Source organism: Chiloscyllium punctatum, chromosome 5, assembly GCF_047496795.1.
Source record: "Chiloscyllium punctatum isolate Juve2018m chromosome 5, sChiPun1.3, whole genome shotgun sequence".
NCBI lineage: Eukaryota > Metazoa > Chordata > Chondrichthyes > Orectolobiformes > Hemiscylliidae > Chiloscyllium > Chiloscyllium punctatum.
Window position 1 is genome coordinate 1,683,717 of NC_092743.1, and position 22,763 is coordinate 1,706,479.

At 57.4% G+C, this 22,763-nt stretch overlaps 1 protein-coding gene across 1 annotated transcript in view; it reads left to right on the plus strand.

Annotated features, from left to right (window-relative positions):
• LOC140476717 (dynein regulatory complex protein 11-like) overlaps window positions 1-22,763 on the plus strand; it is a 222,927-nt gene that overhangs the window by 11,933 nt on the left and 188,231 nt on the right. Inside the window, exons 3-4 of the mRNA XM_072569537.1 lie at window positions 772-961; window positions 3,898-3,966. Coding sequence (XP_072425638.1) covers window positions 797-961; window positions 3,898-3,966 — 234 coding nt within the window. The 5' untranslated portion in view covers window positions 772-796. The remainder of the gene's footprint in view (window positions 1-771; window positions 962-3,897; window positions 3,967-22,763) is intronic.

The window sequence follows — 22,763 nt, forward strand, 5'->3', positions numbered from 1 at the left end:
GGGGGTGACGATGGGAGGGGGGGTGACGATGGGAGGGGGGTGACGATGCGGGGGTGACGATGGGAGGGGTGACGATGGGAGGGGGGTGACGATGGGAGGGGGGTGACGATGCGGGGGGTGACGATGGAGGGGGGTGACGATGGGAGGGGGGTGACGATGGGAGGGGGGGTGACGATGTGGGGGCGACGATGGGAGGGGGGTGACGATGCGGGGGTGACGATGGATGGGGGTGACGATGGGAGGGGGGTGACGATGGGAGGGGGGTGACGATGTGGGGGCGACGATGGGAGGGGGGTGACGATGCGGGGGTGACGATGGGAGGGGGGTGACGATGGGAGGGGGGTGACGATGCAGGGGTGATGATGGGAGGGGGGTGATGATGGGAGGGGGGTGACGATGTGGGGGCGACGATGGGAGGGGGGTAACGATGGGAGGGGGTTGATGATGGGAGGGGGGGTGACGATGAGAGGGGGGTGATGATGTGGGGGTGACGATGGGAGGGGGTGACGATGGGAGGGGGGTGATGATGGGAGGGGGGGTGATGATGGGAGAGGGGTGACGATGGGAGGGGGGGTGACGATGGGAGGGGGGGTGACGATGTGGGGGCGACGATGGGAGGGGGTGACGATGGGAGGGGGGTGATGATGGGAGGGGGGTGATGATGGGAGGGGGGTGACGATGTGGGGGCGACGATGGGAGGGGGTTGGCGATGAGACGGTGTGTCAATGGCAGGGGATTGGCGCTGACCTTTGAACTGTCTCCATGTTTTAGGAGGAGGAGGTCCCCCAGAGCACAGATGAAGCGGTTCGGATTATCCAGATCGCGGAGCGGGCTCGGCAAGGCCGTCTCAGGGGCCCGCATTATGAGGGACATCTGGAGGGAGGAGCAGAGGGAGAAGAACAGGAAATTACTGCCCCCTGTCACCATGGAGCCTGCACAGGCTGCAACCCTCATCCAGAAGGTAGGCCGAGACCGAGACCGAGACCGTGGGCAAACACACAGGGCCCGGGGTGGGGGGAGGGGGAGACTGGGCCCTGGGGGGGAGGGGGGACTGGGCCCTGGGGGGTGCGATACTTGGCGGGGGGGAGGCGTTTGGATTCTGACCGGATTCTCGGAACAGGGAGGAACACTCGGTGAATGTGGATCAGGGTCATCACCTGCATCTGGGTCTTTATGAAGATGGTGAGGGATGGAGGGAGACACTGAGGGAGTTGGACGTCACAGTGACTCAGTGGTTAGCACTGCTGCCTCACAGCACCAGGGTCCCAGGTTCGATTCCAGCCTCAGGTAACTCTCTGTGTGGAGTTTGCACGTTCTCCCTGTGTCTGCGTGGGTTTCCTCCGGGTGCTCCAGTTTCCTCCCACAGTCCAAATTTGTGGGATTAAACACGGATTACAGGGATGGGGTAGTGGAGTGGGATACCCTTCAGCAGGTTTGTATGGACCAGATGGGCTGAATGGCCTGCTTCCATCCTGTAGGGATTCTATACTGAAGGAGTGGGGAGATCCTGAGGGGTGGGGAGATCCTGAGGGGGTGGGGAGATCCTGAGGGAGCAGGGAGATCCTGAGGGGTGGGGAGATCCTGAGGGGGTGGGGAGATCCTGAGGGGGTGGGGAGATCCTGAGGGAGCAGGGAGATCCTGAGGGAGCAGGGAGATCCTGAGGGGTGGGGAGATCCTGAGGGGGTGGGGAGATCCTGAGGGGTGGAGAGATCCTGAGGGAGCAGGGAGATCCTGAGGGGTGGGGAGATCCTGAGGGAGCAGGGAGATCCTGAGGGGGTGGGGAGATCCTGAGGGGTGGAGAGATCCTGAGGGAGCAGGGAGATCCTGAGGGGTGGGGAGATCCTGAGGGGGTGGGGAGATCCTGAGGGAGCAGGGAGATCCTGAGGGGTGGGGAGATCCTGAGGGGGTGGGGAGATCCTGAGGGGGTGGGGAGATCCTGAGGGAGCAGGGAGATCCTGAGGGAGCAGGGAGATCCTGAGGGACCAGGGAGATCCTGAGGGAGTAGGGAGATCCTGAGGGGTGGGGTTCATTGCTCGTTGCTGCTCTCACACACACATTCCCCCCCCCCAGACACACACACTCCCCACCCCCCAGACACACACACACTCCTCACCCCCCAGACACACACACACTCCTCACCCCCCCCACACACACGCTCCCCACTCTCCCCCCACACACACACTCCCCAGCCCCCCCACACACACACCCCACCCCCCCCCATACACACACCCCCCCCCCACACACACACACACACTCCCCACCCCACACACACTCCCCACCACACACACACTCCCCACCAACACACACACTCCCCAGACCCCCAGACACACACACTCCCCCCCCAGACACACACACTCCCCACCCCCCCAACACACACTCCCCCCCAACACACACACTCCCCAGACCCCCCCAACACACACACTCCCCCCCCAGACACACACACTCCCCAGACCCCCCCAACACACACACTCCCCCCCAGACACACACACTCCCCACCCCCCAACACACACTCCCCAGACCCCCAGACACACACACTACCCCCCCCCCCAGACACACACTCCCCCCCCCCAGACACACACACTCCCCACCCCCCCAACACACACACTCCCCCCCAACACACACACTCCCCACCCCACACACACACACTTCCCACCCCACACACACACACTCCCCACCCCACGCCACACACACCCACACACACTCCCCACCCCCCCACACACACACACTCCTCACCCCCACCCCACACCCCACACACACACTCCCCACCCCCCACACACAAATACTCACACACTCCCCACTCCCCCACACTCACTCCCCACCCCACACCCAGACTCCCCACTCCCCCCCACACACACAGCCCATCCCACACCCACACACACACACTCCCCACCTCCCCACACACACTCCCCACCCCATACCCACACACACACACTCCCCACACTCCCCAATCCCCCCCCACACACCCCAGTTCCCCACACATATACACACTCCCCACTCCCCACACCCACACCCCACACACACACTCCCCCACACACACTCCTCGCCCCCCCCCCACACACACACACACATTCACTCCCCACCCCACACACCCCCACACACACTCCCCACCCCCCCAACACACATACACACTCCCCACCCCACACACACTCCACCCCACGCCCACACCCACACTCCCCACCCCCCCACACACACCCACTCCCCAACCCCCACACACAAACACTCCCCACCCCACTCCCACACACCCACACACACACCCACAGGGACCAGGCCAGTTTTCCCCCTGGGTTATTTTGTCACAGTGTGACCCTCAGGCCCCTCCCAGACACAGCAGCAGCTCACACTGTTACACAGGGCTCTGGGTCAGAAACACTGACCCAGGCCAGGGAGGGGACACACCCCCTCACACCCCCTCACACCCCCTCACACTCCCTCTCTCACTCTTGCGTATCCCTGCCCTCTTGCCTGTTGCCCCTCGGTCAGAGGGACCCCACCCTGGTATTGCTGCTGTCTGTCCCAGAGACAAACACGGGAGGCTGGTGGTGAGCAGGGCTCAGTGCAGACCTGGGCCATACCCCGTCTGTGGGTCACCTCTCTCCTGGTGTCTGCCCCATTCAGGGTAAGGGACCATACTGCACCAGGCAGCTCTGGACAGACATTGGAAACATTAAGTCTGTGTTCCCTGAGCTTCGGCAGCAGTTCCTGCTCTTGTTTCTGGACTGACAGTGCTGTATGCAATGCCCCAGGATCTTTGTCTCTCCAGAGTTATCCCAGGTTGTCCCTAACACAGGGAATTGGAGGTTGGGGATGCTATTGAACAGGAGTGTGTCTGTAGGGACAGGGTGGGTGGGTGGGAAGGAACTGGAGATTTCTGAAGGAGGGTTGTGGTTTTTTTCACAGATTTGGAAAGGTTACAGCCAGAGGAAAAAAACCAGACAGCGGGACGAGGAATTTGAGTTTATAGGAATGGTCAGTACAGGACACTCTGTGTCTGTGAGTGTGAGAGACACTGATGGGGTGTGGGTGTGGGTGTGAGACTGTGTGTGGGTGTGTGTGTCTGTGTGTGACTGTGTGTGGGTGTGTGTGTGTGACTGTGTGTGTGGGTGTGTGTATGAGACTGTGTGTGTGGGTGTGGGAGTGTGTGTGACTGTATGTGGGGGGGGGGTGTGGGTCTGGGAGTGTGTGTGTGACTGTGTGTGTGTGGGGGTGTGTGACTCTGTGTGTGTGTGTGTGTGTGTCAGACTGTGTGTCTGGGGGTGTGTGTGGGTGTGGGAGTGTGTGTGTGACTGTGTGTGTGTGTATGTGAGACTGTGTGTGTGTGTGTGTGTGTGTGTGTGAGAGACTGTGTGTGTGTGTGTGTGAGAGACTGTGTGTGTGTGTGTGTGAGAGAGACTGTGTGTGTGTGTGTGTGTGAGACTGTGTGTGTGTGGGGGGGGGTGTGTGTGTGAGACTGTGTGTGTGTGTGTGTGTGAGACTGTGTGTGTGTGATTTGGGGCTACGATGTTGTGGCCATAACGGAGACGGGAGTTTCACAGGGGCAGGAATGGTTGCTTGACTTTCCAGGGTTTAGAACGTTTAAAAAGAACAGGGAGGGTGGAAAAAGAGGAGGGGGGTGTAGCATTGCTAATCAGAGAGTGCATCACGGCTACAGAAACGAAGGTTGTTGAGGAAGGTTTGTCTACTGAGTCAGTATGGGTGGGAGTTAGGAACAGCAAGGGGACAGCCACCTCATTGGGGGTTTTCTACAGACCACCTAATAGCAGTGGGGAGTTTGAAGAACTCATAGGCTGACAGATTTTGGAAAAATGTAGATGTAGCAGGGTTGTTGTTATGGGTGACTTCAACTTTCCCAATATCGACTGGAGCCTCCTTAGGGCAGATGGTTTGGATGGAACCTTTTTTTGTCAGGTGTGTTCAGGAGGGTTTCCTTACTCAGTATGTAGACAGACCAACGAGGGGAGAGGCCATTCTGGATTTGGTGTTCTGCAACTAGCCAGGACAAGTGTCAGATCTCACAGTGGGAGAGCACTTTGGGGACAGTGATCACAACTGCCTCACATTTAGCATAGCTTTGGAAAGGGAAAGGAGCAGTTACCGAGGGAAGATATTTAATTGGGGAAAAGGAAATTATGACGCTATCAGACAGGAGTTGGGAAATACAGACTGGGAGCAATTATTCAGAAAGGACACAGCAGACATGTGGAGACTGTTTAGGCAGTTGTTGTGAGTGATGCATGAATTTGTTCCTCTGAGACAGGTAAGAAGGGGTAAGATTAAGGAACCTTGGATGACGAGAACAGAGGAGCTTCTCGTCAAAAGGAAGAAGGCAGCTTATGTAAGGTGGAGGAAGCAAAGATCTAGCACAGCTTTAGAGGATTACAGGCTTGCTAGAAAGGAGCTCAGAAATGGACTGAGAAGAGGGGGCATGAGAAAGGCCTGGCAGGAAGGATTAGGGAGAACCCAAAGGCGTTTTACTCATATGTGAAGAATAAGAGAATGATCAGGGAGAAGGTAGGTCCAATCAGGGATAGCAGAGGGAACTTGTGTGTGGAGTCTGAGCAGATAGGGGAAGCCCTAAATGAGTTTTTTGCTTCGGTTTTCACCAAGGAGAGGGAACTGTTGTAAATGAAAACTTAGAGGAGCTGAGATACAGTCTTGACCAGATCAAGATTGATAAAGTGGATGTGCTAGAAATTTTGGAAAACATTAAAGACTGATAAGTCTCCAGGGCCAGACCAGATGTATCCTAGGCTGCTCCGGGAAGCGAGAAAGGAGGTTGCGAAGCCGCTGGAGAGGATATTTGCCTCCTCACTCTCCACAAGAGTCGTACCGGAGGATTGGAAGGAGGCGAATGTTGTTTCGCTTTTCAAGGGTAATAGGGAAATCCCTGGCAATTTCAGACCAGTCAGTCTTACATTTGTGATCAGCCAAGTTTTGGAAAGAATTCGGAGGGATAGGATCTATGGGCATTTAATTCAGATAAATACGAGGTGCTGCATTTTGGGAAAGCAAATCTTAGCAGGACTTATACACTTAATGGTAAGGTCCTAGGGAGTGTTGCTGAACAAAGAGACCTTGGAGTGCAGGTTCATAGCTCCTTGAAAGTGGAGATGCAGGTAGATAGGATAGTGAAGAAGGCGTTTGGTATGCTTTCCTTTATTGGTCAGAGTATTGAGTACAGAAGTTGGGAGGTCATGTTGTGGCTATACAAGGACATTGGTTTGGCCACTGTTGGGATATTGCGTGCAATTCTGGTCTCCTTCCTGTCGGAAAGATGTTGTGAAACTTGAAAGGATTCAGAAAAGATTTACAAGGATGTTGCCAGGGTTGGAGGATCTGAGCTACAGGGAGAGGCTGAACAGGCTGGGGCTGTTTTCCCTGGAGTGTCGGAGGCTGAGGGGTGACCTTATAGAGGTTTACAAAATTATGAGGGTCATGGATAGGATAAATAGACAAAGTCTTTTCCCTGGGGTCAGGGAGTTCAGAACGAGACGGCATAGTTTTAGGGTGAGAGGGGGAAAATATAAAAGAGACTGAAGGGGCAACTTTTTCACGCAGAGGGTGGTACGTGTATGGAATGAGCTGCCAGAGGAAGTGGTGGAGGCTGGTACAATTGCAACATTTAAAAGGCACCTGGAAGGGTATATGAATAGGAAGGGTTTGGCGGGATATGGGCTGGGTGCTGGCAGGTGGGACTAGATGGGGTTGGGATATCTGGTCGGCATGGACGGGTTGGGCCGAAGGGTCTGTTTCCGTGCTGTACATCTCTATGACTCTATGACCCATAGTGTGATTAAAGGCAGTCAGCATGGCATTATGAGGGGCAGGTCATGCCTCACAAATCTTATTGAGTTCTTTGAGGAAGTTACAAGACAGACCGATGAAAGTTGAGCAGTGGATGTGGTGTATATGGACTTCAGCAAGGCACTTGATAGGGTTCCCCATGGCAGGCTCATTCATAAAGTCAGGAGGAATGGGATAGATATCTGGATTCAGAATCGGTTGGCTGACATAGGGCAGAGAGTGGTTGGAGATGGGAAGTATTCTGCCTGGAGGTCAGCATTGAGTGGGGTCCCACAGGGCTCTGTTCTTGGGCCTCTGCTCTTTGTAGTTTTTATAAATGACTTGGATGAGGAGGTTGAGGGGTGGGTTAGTAAATTTACAGATGACACAAAGATCGTCGATAGTATAAAGGGCTACTGCACGCTGCGGCGCTGCATAGACAGGATGCAGAGCTGGGCAAAAGTGAGGACTGTAGATTCTGGAAACTAGAGTTTAGATCAGTGTGTTGCTGGAAAAGCACAGCAGGTCAGGCAGCATCCGAGGAGCAGGAAAATTGATATTTCAGACAAAAAGCCCTTCATCAGGAATGCAGAGCTGGGCTGAGAAATGGCAGATGGAGTTCAACCTGGATAAATGTGAAGTGATGCATTTTGGAAGATCAAACTCAAATGCTGAATATAGGATTAAAGACAGGATTCTTGGCAGTGTGGAGGAACAGAGAGATCTGGGTGTGCAAGTACATAGATCCCTCAAAGTTGCCACCCAAGTGGATAGGGTTGTTAAGAAAGCATATGATATTTTGGCTTTCATTAACAGGGGGATCGAGTTTAAGAGCCGCGAAGTTTTGCTGCAGCTCTACAAGTCCCTGGTGAGACCACACTTGGAATATTGTGTCCAGTTCTGGTCGCCCTACTATAGGAAAGATACAGAGGCTTTGGAGAGGGTGCAAAGAAGGTTTAGCAGGATGCTGCCTGGACTGGAGGGCTTGTCTTATGAAGAAAGGTTGAATAAGCTCAGACTTTTCTCTCTGGAGAGAAGGAGGAAGAGAGGAGACCTGATCAAGGTGTACAAAATAATGTGAGGAATCGATAGAGTCAATGGCCAGAGACTTTCCCCAGGGCAGGATTGACTGGTACGAGGGGTCACAGTTTGGAGATATTAGGAGGAAGGTATAAAGGAGACGTCAGAGGAAGGTTCTTTACACAGAGAGTTGTGAATGCATGGAATGTGTTGCCAGCTGTGGTGGTGGACGCAGAGTCATTGGGGACATTTAAGCGACTGCTGGACATGCACATGGATAGCAGTGAGTTGAGGGGTGCGTAGGTTAAGTTACTATATTTTACATTAGGATTAAACCTCGGCACAACATCGTGGGCCAAAGGGCCTTTACTGCCTGAACCAAATCAGCCCGAGGGCATTTAATACTCACCTTGGAGTTACATATACCTGCACACCCCCCCAAACACACATACACACACACACTGACCCTCACTGGGGTACAGTCCCACACACACACTGACTCTCACCGGGGGACAGTCCCACACACACTGACCCTCACTGGGGTACAGTCCCACACACACTGACTCTCACTGGGGGACAGTCCCACACACACTGACTCTCACTGGGGGACAGTCCCACACACACACTGACCCTCACTGGGGTACAGTCCCACACACACTGACCCTCACTGGGGTACAGTCCCACACACACTGACCCTCACTGGGGTACAGTCCCACACACACTGACTCTCACTGGGGTACAGTCCCACACACACTGACTCTCACTGGGGTACAGTCCCACACACACACTGACTCTCACTGGGGGACAGTCCCACACACACACTGACCCTCACTGGGGGACAGTCCCACACACACTGACTCTCACTGGGGGACAGTCGCACACACACACTGACCCTCACTGGGGGACAGTCCCACACACACTGACTCTCACTGGGGGACAGTCCCACACACACACTGACTCTCACTGGGGGACAGTCCCACACACACACTGACCCTCACTGGGGGACAGTCCCACACACACTGACTCTCACTGGGGGACAGTCCCACACACACACTGACTCTCACTGGGGGACAGTCCCACACACACACTGACCCTCACTGGGGGACAGTCCCACACACACACTGACTCTCACTGGGGTACAGTCTCACACACACTGACCCTCACTGGGGGACAGTCCCACATACACACTGACTCTCACTGGGGGACAGTCCCACACACACACTGACCCTCACTGGGGGACAGTCCCACACACACTGACTCTCACTGGGGGACAGTCCCACACACACACTGACTCTCACTGGGGGACAGTCCCACACACACACTGACCCTCACTGGGGGACAGTCCCACACACACTGACTCTCACTGGGGTACAGTCCCACATACACACTGACTCTCACTGGGGTACAGTCCCACACACACACACTGACTCTCACTGTGGTACAGTCCCACACACACACTGGCCCTCACTGGGGTACAGTCACACACACACACTGACTCTCAATGGGGTACAGTCCCACACACACACACTGACTCTCACTGGGGTACAGTCCCACACACACACTGGCCCTCACTGGGGTACAGTCACACACACACACTGACTCTCAATGGGGTACAGTCCCACACACACACTGGCCCTCACTGGGGGACAGTCACACACACACACTGACTCTCACTGGGGGACAGTCCCACACACACACTGACCCTCACTGGGGTACAGTCCCACACACACTGACTCTCACTGGGGGACAGTCCCACACACACACTGACCCTCACTGGGGGACAGTCCCACACACACACTGACCCTCACTGGGGTACAGTCCCACACACACTGACTCTCACTGGGGGACAGTCCCACACACACTGACTCTCACTGGGGGACAGTCCCACACACACACTGACCCTCACTGGGGTACAGTCCCACACACACTGACCCTCACTGGGGTACAGTCCCACACACACTGACCCTCACTGGGGTACAGTCCCACACACACTGACTCTCACTGGGGTACAGTCCCACACACACTGACTCTCACTGGGGTACAGTCCCACACACACACTGACTCTCACTGGGGGACAGTCCCACACACACACTGACCCTCACTGGGGGACAGTCCCACACACACTGACTCTCACTGGGGGACAGTCGCACACACACACTGACCCTCACTGGGGGACAGTCACACACACACACTGACTCTCACTGGGGTACAGTCCCCCACACACACACTGACCCTCACTGGGGGACAGTCCCACACACACTGACCCTCACTGGGGGACAGTCCCACACACACTGACTCTCAATGGGGTACAGTCCCACACACACACTGACCCTCACTGGGGGACAGTCCCACACACACTGACTCTCAATGGGGTACAGTCCCACACACACACTGACTCTCACTGGGGTACAGTCCCACACACACACTGACTCTCACTGGGGGACAGTCCCACACACACACTGACCCTCACTGGGGGACAGTCCCACACACACTGACCCTCACTGGGGGACAGTCCCACACACACTGACTCTCAATGGGGTACAGTCCCACACACACACTGGCCCTCACTGGGGGAAAGTCCCACACACACACTGACTCTCAATGGGGTACAGTCACACACACACACTGGCCCTCACTGGGGGACAGTCCCACACACACACTGACTCTCAATGGGGTACAGTCACACACACACACTGACTCTCACTGGGGTACAGTCCCCCACACACACACTGACCCTCACTGGGGGACAGTCCCACACACACACTGACTCTCACTGGGGTACAGTCCCACACACACACTGACCCTCACTGGGGTACAGTCCCACACACACACTGACTTGCACTGGGGGACAGTCCCCCATATACACACTGACCCTCACTGGGGTACAGTCCCACACACACACACTGACTTGCACTGGGGGACAGTCCCCCATATACACACTGACCCTCACTGGGGTACAGTCCCACACACACACACTGACCCTCACTGGGGTACAGTCCCACACACACACACTGACTTGCACTGGGGGACAGTCCCACACACACACTGACTTGCACTGGGGTACAGTCCCACACACACTGACCCTCACTGGGGGACAGTCCCACACACAGTGTCACTAGGATCCAGTGAGTGTGGATTTATTGGTGTGGTTTCACTCACTCTTGCTTTGGGCTTGAATCTGATATCTCTGTCTCTCTCAGCTCTGGGTTTAATCCTGGTCTGTCTATGTTTCTGTGTTCTGAAGCTTGATCCTGGTTTGTCCCTCTCTGTGTGTCCGTCTCTGTCTCTCTCTCCCTGTTCTGGGTGGTTTCAGTATTTCGGATACCTGCGGCTGTGTGTGTGGAGCAGAAAGGGATTAGATGTTTGTGGGATGGGCAGCACTGAGCAGACAGACAGTGTTGGGGAGAGTTTTGATGCTGGGGTGTGAAGTTTGTGGTTTCTGCCCTAACCCTGTCGAAAGTGAGCAGCAGAGTAGAGTGAGTGCCACATTCTCAGTGAAATTACTTCCTCATCAGTTGAGAAATGAATGTATTTTGGTGGTTGGTATTTCTCTCCATTAGTGAGTGTTTAGTTCAGCTTTTTAAATAATTGCGTGTTCCGAATGATATTTAAAATACATTTGCGAAGCAATGAGGCAATAAACTGCTGAGATTTTTTTGATGACATACGACCATTGACAAGACATCAGTAGTGGAGGAAGTTGTTCCAGATGCATATTAGAAAGTCATTACCAGTATCATTTACAGCAGTGTCTGATGATAGAGACTAGCTGCTCTCTGCCTTCACTCTTAATGGGACTTGCTGCCAATCGTGGGTCTGGACTCGCTCCTGTTCCATCCCTGTTAATGTAACATTTATTACAAAAGCCACACTCTTGCCGAATCGACAAATTGCATTCCGCTTAAAAAACATTGATTTTCCTATTAGCCCCATCTCCATGGTAACAGGGCAAATAGGATATAGATTGCAGGAACATATAGATAACGTTTTCTGCTAATATGAAAATTATACACAAGTCAGGAAATTAGTTGAGTTGCTCCGAGCTCGGAGGGAGACCACTGCGGTCGGTTCCTCTTCACGACCTCAAGAGAGCCAGGGTTAAAGGCACAGTCCACTTCCCCCTGAGAGATACCCCCCCAGGGGAGGAGGGGGTCAACAGTGGAACGAGGGTGCACTGAAACGAGGGGGGGTTTGTTTGGAGGGAGTGGGGGAGTGGAAGAGGTAGCACTGAGCATTGTCATGAGGGGCTGGAGAGGGCAAGGGAACTGAGAGAGGCAGCTGACTGGGCAGGTCTGTCCCGGAGAGGGGGGCAGTGGGAAATACAAGGCCACAATCCCACAGCTTCAGAGAAAATAAATATTGGAACCAACTGCATTCGGTGACCCACCTTCACAATGGAACCAAGAGAGACCTTGGTTACAACCCTCAACCGAGAAAACAATGACACTGCAGGAGCACGGCACAGAGTGAACATCAGGACAGTGTGACCCGGGACAGTGTGTGACCCGGGACAGTGTGAGTGACCCGGGAGAGTGTGTGACCCCAGACAGTGTGAGTGACCCGGGACAGTGTGACCCGGGACAGTGTGACCCAGGACAGTGTGAGTGACCCGGGAGAGTGTGAGTGACCCGGGACAGTGTGAGTGACCCGGGACAGTGTGAGTGACCCGGGACAGTGTGACCCGGGACAGTGTGTGACCCGGGACAGTGTGACCCGGGACAGTGTGTGACCCCAGACAGTGTGACTCGGGACAGTGTGTGACCCCAGACAGTGTGACTCGGGACAGTGTGAGTGACCCGGGACAGTGTGAGTGACCCGGGACAGTGTGAGTGACCCGGGACAGTGTGACCCGGGACAGTGTGACCCGGGACAGTGTGTGACCCGGGACAGTGTGACCCGGGACAGTGTGTGACCCCGGACAGTGTGACTCGGGACAGTGTGAGTGACCCGGGACAGTATGACCCTGGACAGTGTGACCCGGGACAGTGTGTGACCCCGGACAGTGTGACTCGGGACAGTGTGAGTGACCTGGGACAGTGTGACCCGGGATAGTGTGACCCGGGACAGTGTGAGTGACCCAGGACAGTGTGAGTGACCCACGACAGTGTGACCCGGGATAGTGTGACCCGGGACAGTGTGAGTGACCCGGGACAGTGTGAGTGACCCGGGACATTGTGAGTGACCCGGGACAGTGTGAATGCCCCGGGACAGTGTGACCCGGGACAGTGTGAGTGACCCGGGACATTGTGAGTGACCCACGACAGTGTGACCCGTGACAGAGTGACCCGGGATAGTGTGACGCGGGACAGTGTGAGTGACCCGGGACAGTGTGAGTGACCCGGGAGAGTGTGAGTGACCCGGGAGAGTGTGAGTGACCCGGGACAGTGTGAGTGACCCGGGACAGTGTGAGTGACCCGGGACAGTGTGACCCGGGACAGTGTGTGACCCGGGACAGTGTGACCCGGGACAGTGTGTGACCCCAGACAGTGTGACTCGGGACAGTGTGTGACCCCAGACAGTGTGACTCGGGACAGTGTGAGTGACCCGGGACAGTGTGAGTGACCCGGGACAGTGTGAGTGACCCGGGACAGTGTGACCCGGGACAGTGTGACCCGGGACAGTGTGTGACCCGGGACAGTGTGACCCGGGACAGTGTGTGACCCCGGACAGTGTGACTCGGGACAGTGTGAGTGACCCGGGACAGTATGACCCTGGACAGTGTGACCCGGAACAGTGTGTGACCCCGGACAGTGTGACTCGGGACAGTGTGAGTGACCTGGGACAGTGTGACCCGGGATAGTGTGACCCGGGACAGTGTGAGTGACCCAGGACAGTGTGAGTGACCCACGACAGTGTGACCCGGGATAGTGTGACCCGGGACAGTGTGAGTGACCCGGGACAGTGTGAGTGACCCGGGACAGTGTGAGTGACCCGGGACATTGTGAGTGACCCGGGACAGTGTGAGTGACCCGGGACAGTGTGAGTGACCCGGGACAGTGTGACCCGGGACAGTGTGTGACCCGGGACAGTGTGACCCGGGACAGTGTGTGACCCCAGACAGTGTGACTCGGGACAGTGTGTGACCCCAGACAGTGTGACTCGGGACAGTGTGAGTGACCCGGGACAGTGTGAGTGACCCGGGACAGTGTGAGTGACCCGGGACAGTGTGACCCGGGACAGTGTGTGACCCGGGACAGTGTGACCCGGGACAGTGTGTGACCCCGGACAGTGTGACTCGGGACAGTGTGAGTGACCCGGGACAGTATGACCCTGGACAGTGTGACCCGGAACAGTGTGTGACCCCGGACAGTGTGACTCGGGACAGTGTGAGTGACCTGGGACAGTGTGACCCGGGATAGTGTGACCCGGGACAGTGTGAGTGACCCAGGACAGTGTGAGTGACCCACGACAGTGTGACCCGGGATAGTGTGACCCGGGACAGTGTGAGTGACCCGGGACAGTGTGAGTGACCCGGGACATTGTGAGTGACCCGGGACAGTGTGAATGCCCCGGGACAGTGTGACCCGGGACAGTGTGAGTGACCCGGGACATTGTGAGTGACCCACGACAGTGTGACCCGTGACAGAGTGACCCGGGATAGTGTGACGCGGGACAGTGTGAGTGACCCGGGACAGTGTGAGTGACCCGGGACAGTGTGGCCCAGGACAGTGTGAGTGACCCGGGACAGTGTGACCCGGGACAGTGTGACCCAGGACAGTGTGACGTAGGACAGTGTGATTGGCCTGGGACAGTATGAGTGACCCAGGACAGTGTGACCCAGGACAGTGTGAGTGACCCGGGACAGTGTGACCCAGGACAGTGTGAGTGACCCGGGACAGTGTGTGTTACCCGGGACAGTGTGACCCAGGACAGTGTGAGTGACCCGAGACAGTGTGACCCAGGACAGTGTGACCCAGGACAGTGTGAGTGACCCAGGACAGTGTGAGTGACCACGGACAGTGTGACCCAGGACAGTGTGAGTGACCCGGGACCGTGTGTATGACCCGGGACAGTGTGAGTGACACACGACAGTGTGACCCGGGAAAGTGTGACCCGGGACAGTGTTAGTGACCCGGGACAGTTTTAGTGACCCGGGACAGTGTGACCCAGGACAGTGTGGCCCAGGACATTGTGAGTGACCCGGGACAGTGTGGCCCAGGACAGTGTGAGTGACCCGGGACAGTGTGACCCAGGACAGTGTGACCCGGGACAGTGTGAGTGACCCGGGACAGTGTGGCCCAGGACAGTGTGAGTGACACAGGACAGTGTGACCCAGGACAGTGTTACCTAGGACAGTGTGAGTGACCCGGGACAGTGTGAGTGACAGAGGACAGTGTGACCCAGGACAGTGTGAGTGACCCAGGACAGTGTGACCCAGGACAGTGTGAGTGACCCGGGACAGTGTGACCCAGGACAGTGTGAGTGACCCGAGACAGTGTGACCCAGGACAGTGTGAGTGACCCGGGACAGTGTGAATGACCTGGGACAGTGTGAGTGACCCACGACAGTGTGACCCAGGACAGTGTGACCCAGGACCGAGTGACGCGGGACAGTGTGACACGGGACAGTGAGAGTGACCCGGGACAGTGTGACCCCAGACAGTGTGACCCAGGACAGTGTGAGTGACCCAGGACAGTGTGACCCAGGACAGTGTGAGTGACCCGGGACAGTGTGAACCAGGACAGTGTGAGTGACCCGGGAGAGTGTGACCCAGGACAGTGTGACCCGGGACAGTGTGAGTGACCCAGGACAGTGTGACCCAGGACAGTGTGAGTGACCTGGGACCGTGTGAGTGACCCAGGACAGTGTGAGTGACCCGGGACAGTGTGAGTGACCCAGGACAGTGTGACCCGGGATAGTGTGACCCGGGACAGTGTGAGTGACCCGGGACAGTGTGAGTGACCCGGGACATTGTGAGTGACCCGGGACAGTGTGAATGCCCCGGGACAGTGTGACCCGGGACAGTGTGAGTGACCCGGGACATTGTGAGTGACCCATCAGTGTGACCCGTGACAGAGTGACCCGGGACAGTGTGAGTGACCCGGGACAGTGTGAGTGACCCGGGACAGTGTGGCCCAGGACAGTGTGAGTGACCCGGGACAGTGTGACCCAGGACAGTGTGACGTAGGACAGTGTGATTGGCCTGGGACAGTATGAGTGACCCAGGACAGTGTGACCCAGGACAGTGTGAGTGACCCGGGACAGTGTGACCCAGGACAGTGTGAGTGACCCGGGACAGTGTGTGTTACCCGGGACAGTGTGACCCAGGACAGTGTGAGTGACCCGAGACAGTGTGACCCAGGACAGTGTGACCCGGGACAGTGTGAGTGACCCAGGACAGTGTGAGTGACCACGGACAGTGTGACCCAGGACAGTGTGAGTGACCCGGGACAGTGTGTATGACCCGGAACAGTGTGAGTGACACACGACAGTGTGACCCAGGAAAGTGTGACCCGGGACAGTGTTAGTGACCCGGGACAGTGTGACCCAGGACAGTGTGACCCAGGACATTGTGAGTGACCCGGGACAGTGTGGCCCACGACAGTGTGAGTGACCCGGGACAGTGTGACCCAGGACAGTGTGACCCAGGACAGTGTGACCCGGGACAGTGTGAGTGACCCGGGACAGTGTGGCCCAGGACAGTGTGAGTGACCCGGGACAGTGTGAGTGACACAGGACAGTGTGACCCAGGACAGTGTGAGTGACCCAGGACAGTGTGACCCAGGACAGTGTGAGTGACCCGGGACAGTGTGACCCAGGACAGTGTGAGTGACCCGGGACAGTGTGAATGACCTGGGACAGTGTGAGTGACCCACGACAGTGTGACCCAGGACAGTGTGACCCAGGACCGAGTGACGCGGGACAGTGTGACACGGGACAGTGAGAGTGACCCGGGACAGTGTGACCCCGGACAGTGTGACCCAGGACAGTGTGAGTGACCCAGGACAGTGTGACCCAGGACACCGTGAGTGACCCGGGAGAGTGTGACCCCGGACAGTGTGACCCAGGACAGTGTGAGTGATCCGGGACAGTGTGAACCAGGACAGTGTGAGAGACCCGGGACAGTGTGACCCAGGACAGTGTGACCCGGGACAGTGTGAGTGACCCAGGACAGTGTGACCCAGGACACCGTGAGTGACCCGGGAGAGTGTGACCCCGGACAGTGTGACCCAGGACAGTGTGAGTGATCCGGGACAGTGTAACCCAGGACAGTGTGACCCAGGACAGTGTGAGTAACCCGGGACAGTGTGAGTGACCCAGGACAGTGTGAGTGACCCAGGACAGTGTGACCCGTGACAGAGTGACCCGGGACAGTGTGACCCAAGAGAGTGTGAGTGACCCGGTACAATGTGACCCCGGACAGTGTGACCCAGGACAGTGTGAGTGACCCGGGACAGTGTGAATGACCCGGGACAGTGTGAGTGACCCGGGACAGTGTGACCCAGGAAAGTGTGACCCAGGACAGTGTGACCCAGGACAGTGTGAGTGACCCGGGACAGTGTGAATGACCCGGGACAGTGTGAGTGACCCGGGACAGTGTGACCCAGGAAAGTGTGACCCAGGACAGTGTGTGTGACCCGGGACAGTGTGACCCTGGACAGTGTGACCCAGGACAGTGTGAGTGACCCGGGACAGTGTGTGTGACCGAGGACAGTGTGTGTGACCCGGGACAGAGTGTCCCAGGACAGTGTGACCCAGGACAGTGTGAGTGACCCTGGACAGTGTGACCGAGGACAGTGTGAGTGACCTGGGACAGTGTGACCCAGGACAGTGTGACCCAGGACAGTGTGTGTGAGACCCAGGACAGAGTGAGTGACCCAGGACAGTGTGAGTGACCCAGGACAGTGTGTATGACCCGGGACAGTGTGAGTGACCCACGACAGTGTGACCCTGGACAGTGTGACCCATGACAGTGTGAGTGACCCGGGACAGTGTGTGTGACCCAGGACAGTGTGAGTGACCCAGGACAGTGTGTGTGACCCGGGACAGAGTGTCCCAGGACAGTGTGACCCAGGACAGTGTGAGTGACCCTGGACAGTGTGACCCAGGACAGTGTGAGTGACCTGGGACAGTGTGACCCAGGACAGTGTGACCCAGGACAGTGTGTGTGACCCAGGACAGAGTGAGTGACCCACGACAGTGTGACCCAGGACAGTGTGAGTGACCCGGGACAGTGTGTGTGACCCAGGACAGTGTGAGTGACCCAGGACAGTGTGTGTGACCCAGGACAGTGTGTGTGACCCGGGACAGAGTGTCCCAGGACAGTGTGACCCAGGACAGTGTGAGTGACCCTGGACAGTGTGACCCAGGACAGTGTGTGTGACCCAGGACAGTGTGAGTGACCTGGGACAGTGTGACCCAGGACAGTGTGATCCAGGACAGTGTGTGTGACCCAGGACAGAGTGAGTGACCCACGACAGTGTGAGTGACCCGGGACAGTGTGTATGACCCGGGACAGTGTGAGTGACCCATGACAGTGTGACCCGGGATAGTGTGACCCGGGACAGTGTGAGTGACCCGGGACAGTGTGAGTGACCCGGGACATTGTGAGTGACCCGGGACAGTGTGAATGCCCCGGGACAGTGTGACCCGGGACAGTGTGAGTGACCCGGGACATTGTGAGTGACCCACGACAGTGTGACCCGTGACAGAGTGACCCGGGATAGTGTGACGCGGGACAGTGTGAGTGACCCGGGACAGTGTGAGTGACACGGGACAGTGTGAGTGACCCGGGACATTGTGAGTGACCCGGGACAGTGTGAGTGTCCCGGGACATTGTGAGTGACCCGGGACATTGTGAGTGACCCTGGACAGTGTGAGTGACCCGGGACATTGTGAGTGACCCAGGACAGTGTGAATGACCTGGGACAGTGTGAGTGACCCGGGACAGTGTGTCCCGGGACACTGTGACCCAGGACAGTGTGAGTGACCCAGGACAGTGTGAGTGACCCAGGACAGTGTGTATGACCCGGGACAGTGTGACCCCGGACAGTGTGACCCATGACAGTGTGAGTGACCCGGGACAGTGTGTGTGACCCAGGACAGTGTGTGTGACCCAGGACAGTGTGAGTGACCCAGGACAGTGTGTGTGACCCGGGACAGAGTGTCCCAGGACAGTGTGACCCAGGATAGTGTGAGTGACCCAGGACAGTGTGAGTGACCCAGGACAGTGTGACCCAGGACAGTGTGACCCAGGACAGTGTGAGTGATCCGGGACAGTGTGAGTGACCCAGGACAGTGTGTGTGACCCGGGACAGAGTGTCCCAGGACAGTGTGACCCAGGACAGTGTGGGTGACCCGGGACAGTGTGACCCAGGACAGTGTGACGTAGGACAGTGTGAGTGACCCAGGACAGTGTGACCCAGGACAGTGTGACCCAGGACAGTGTGAGTGACCCGGACAGAGTGACCCGGGATAGTGTGACCCAGGACAGTGTGGGTGACCCGGGACAGTGTGACCCAGGACAGTGTGACGTAGGACAGTGTGAGTGACCCAGGACAGTGTGACCCAGGACAGTGTGACCCAGGACAGTGTGAGTGACCCGGGACAGTGTGTGTGACCCGGGACAGTGTGACCCAGGACAGTGTGACCCAGGACAGTGTGAGTGACCCGGGACAGTGTGAGTGACCCGGGACATTGTGAGTGACCCACGACAGTGTGACCCGGGACAGTGTGAGTGACCCACGACAGTGTGACCCAGGAGAGAGTGACCCAGGACACTGCGTGTGACCCAGGACAGTGTGACCCAGGACAGTGTGAGTGACCCAGGACAGTGTGAGTGACCCGGGACAGTGTGACCCAGGACAGTGTGAGTGACCCGGAACAGTGTGTGTGACCCAGGACAGTGTGACCCAGGACAGTGTGAGTGACCCGGGACAGTGTGTATGACCCGGGACTGGGTGAGTGACCCAGGACAGTGTGACCCGGGACACTGTGAGTCACCCAGGACAGTGTGTGTGAGCCGGGACAAAGTGTCCCAGGACAGTGTGACCCAGGACAGTGTGAGTGATCCCGGACAGTGTGACCCAGGACAGTGTGAGTGACCCGGGACAGTTTGACCCAGGACAGTGTGACCCAGGACAGTGTGTGTGACCCAGGACAGTGTGTGTGACCCAGGACAGTGTGAGTGACCCGGGACAGTGTGACCCAGGACAGTGTGACCCAGGACAGTGTGTATTACCCGGGACAGTGTGAGTGACCCACGACAGTTTGACCCAGGACAGTGTGACCAAGGACAGTGTGAGTGACCCAGGACAGTGTGAGTGACCCAGGACAGTGTGACGTAGGACAGTGTGAGTGACCCAGGACAGTGTGACCCAGGACAGTGTGAGTGTCCCGGGACATTGTGAGTGACCCGGGACATTGTGAGTGACCCTGCACAGTGTGAGTGACCCGGGACATTGTGAGTGACCCGGGACAGTGTGAATGACCCGGGACAGTGTGATCCGGGACAGTGTGACCCGGGTCAGTGTGAGTGACCCAGGACAGTGTGAGTGACCCAGGACAGTGTGTATGACCCGGGACAGTGTGACCCCGGACAGTGTGACCCATGACAGTGTGAGTGACCCGGGACAGTGTGTGTGACCCAGGACAGTGTGAGTGACCCGGGACAGAGTGTCCCAGGACAGTGTGACCCAGGACAGTGTGACCCAGGACAGTGTGAGTGACCCGGGACAGTGTGAGTGACCCAGGACAGTGTGACCCAGGACAGTGTGACCCTGGACAGTGTGGGTGACCCGGGACAGTGTGACCCAGGACAGTGTGAGTGACCCGGGACAGAGTGTCCCACGACAGTGTGACCCGGGATAGTGTGACCCGGGACAGTGTGAGTGACCCGGGACAGTGTGAGTGACCCGGGACATTGTGAGTGACCCACGACAGTGTGACCCGGGACAGTGTGAGTGACCCACGACAGTGTGACCCAGGACAGAGTGACCCAGGACACTGCGTGTGACCCAGGACAGTGTGACCCAGGACAGTGTGAGTGACCCAGGACAGTGTGAGTGACCCGGGACAGTGTGACCCAGGACAGTGTGAGTGACCCGGAACAGTGTGTGTGACCCAGGACAGTGTGACCCAGGACAGTGTGACCCAGGACAGTGTGAGTGACCCGGGACAGTGTGTATGACCTGGGACTGTGTGAGTGACCCGGGACAGTGTGACCCGGGACAGTGTGAGTGACCCAGGACAGTGTGACGTAGGACAGTGTGATTGGCCTGGGACAGTGTGAGTGACCCAGGACAGTGTGACCCAGGACAGTGTGAGTGACCCGGGACAGTGTGACCCAGGACAGTGTGAGTGACCCGGGACAGTGTGTGTGACCCGGGACAGTGTGACCCAGGACAGTGTGAGTGACCCGAGACAGTGTGACCAAGGACAGTGTGACCCGGGACAGTGTGAGTGACCCAGGACAGTGTGAGTGACCACGGACAGTGTGACCCAGGACAGTGTGAGTGACCCGGGACAGTGTGTATGACCCGGGACAGTGTGAGTGACACACGACAGTGTGACCCGGGACAGTGTTAGTGACCCGGGACAGTGTGAGTGACCCGGGACATTGTGAGTGACCCGGGACAGTGTGACCCAGGACAGTGTTACCCGGGACAGTGTGAGTGACCCAGGACAGTGTGAGTGACCCGGGACAGTGTGAATGACCCTGGACAGTGTGAGTGACCCGGGACAGTGTGACCCAGGACAGTGTTACCCGGGACAGTGTGAGTGACCCAGGACAGTGTGAGTGACCCAGGACAGTGTGTATGACCCGGGACAGTGTGACCCCGGACAGTGTGACCCATGACAGTGTGAGTGACCCGGGACAGTGTGTGTGACCCAGGACAGTGTGAGTGACCCGGGACAGAGTGTCCCAGGACAGTGTGACCTGGGACAGTGTGACCCAGGACAGTGTGAGTGACCCGGGACAGTGTGAGTGACCCAGGACAGTGTGTGTGACCCGGGACAGAGTGTCCCAGGACAGTGTGACGTAGGACAGTGTGGGTGACCCGGGACAATGTGACCCAGGACAGTGTGACCCAGGACAGTGTGGGTGACCCGGGACAGTGTGACCCAGGACAGTGTGACCCAGGACAGTGTGAGTGACCCGGGACAGTGTGTGTGACCCAGGACAGTGTGAGTGACCCGGGACAGTGTGACCCAGGACAGTTTGACCCAGGGCAGTGTGACCCAGCACAGTGTGAGTGACCCAGGACAGTGTGACCCAGGACAGTGTGAGTGACCCACGACAGTGTGACCCAGCACAGTAAGAGTGACCCAGGACACTGCGTGTGACCCAGGACAGTGTGACCCAGGACAGTGTGGGCCAGGACAGTGTGAGTGACCCGGGACAGTGTGACCCAGGACAGTGTGAGTGACCCGGGACAGTGTGAGTGTCCCGAGACATTGTGAGTGACCCGGGACATTGTGAGTGACCCTGCACAGTGTGAGTGACCCGGGACAGTGTGTGTGACCCAGGACAGTGTGAGTGACCCGGGACAGAGTGTCCCAGGACAGTGTGACCCAGGACAGTGTGACCCAGGACAGTGTGAGTGACCCGGGACAGTGTGAGTGACCCAGGACAGAGTGTCCCAGGACACTGTGACCCAGGATAGTGTGAGTGACCCAGGACAGTGTGAGTGACCCAGGACAGTGTGACCCAGGACAGTGTGACCCAGGACAGTGGGAGTGACCCGCGACAGTGTGAGTGACCCAGGACAGTGTGTGTGACCCGGGACAGAGTGTCCCAGGACAGTGTGACCCAGGACAGTGTGGGTGACCCGGGACAGTGTGACCCAGGACAGTGTGACCCAGGACAGTGTGAGTGACCCGGACAGTGTGACCCAGGACAGTGTGAGTGACCCACGACAGTGTGACCCGGGACAGTGTGAGTGACCCGGAACAGTGTGTGTGACCCACGACAGTGTGACCCGGGACAGTGTGAGTGACCCGGAACAGTGTGTGTGACCCAC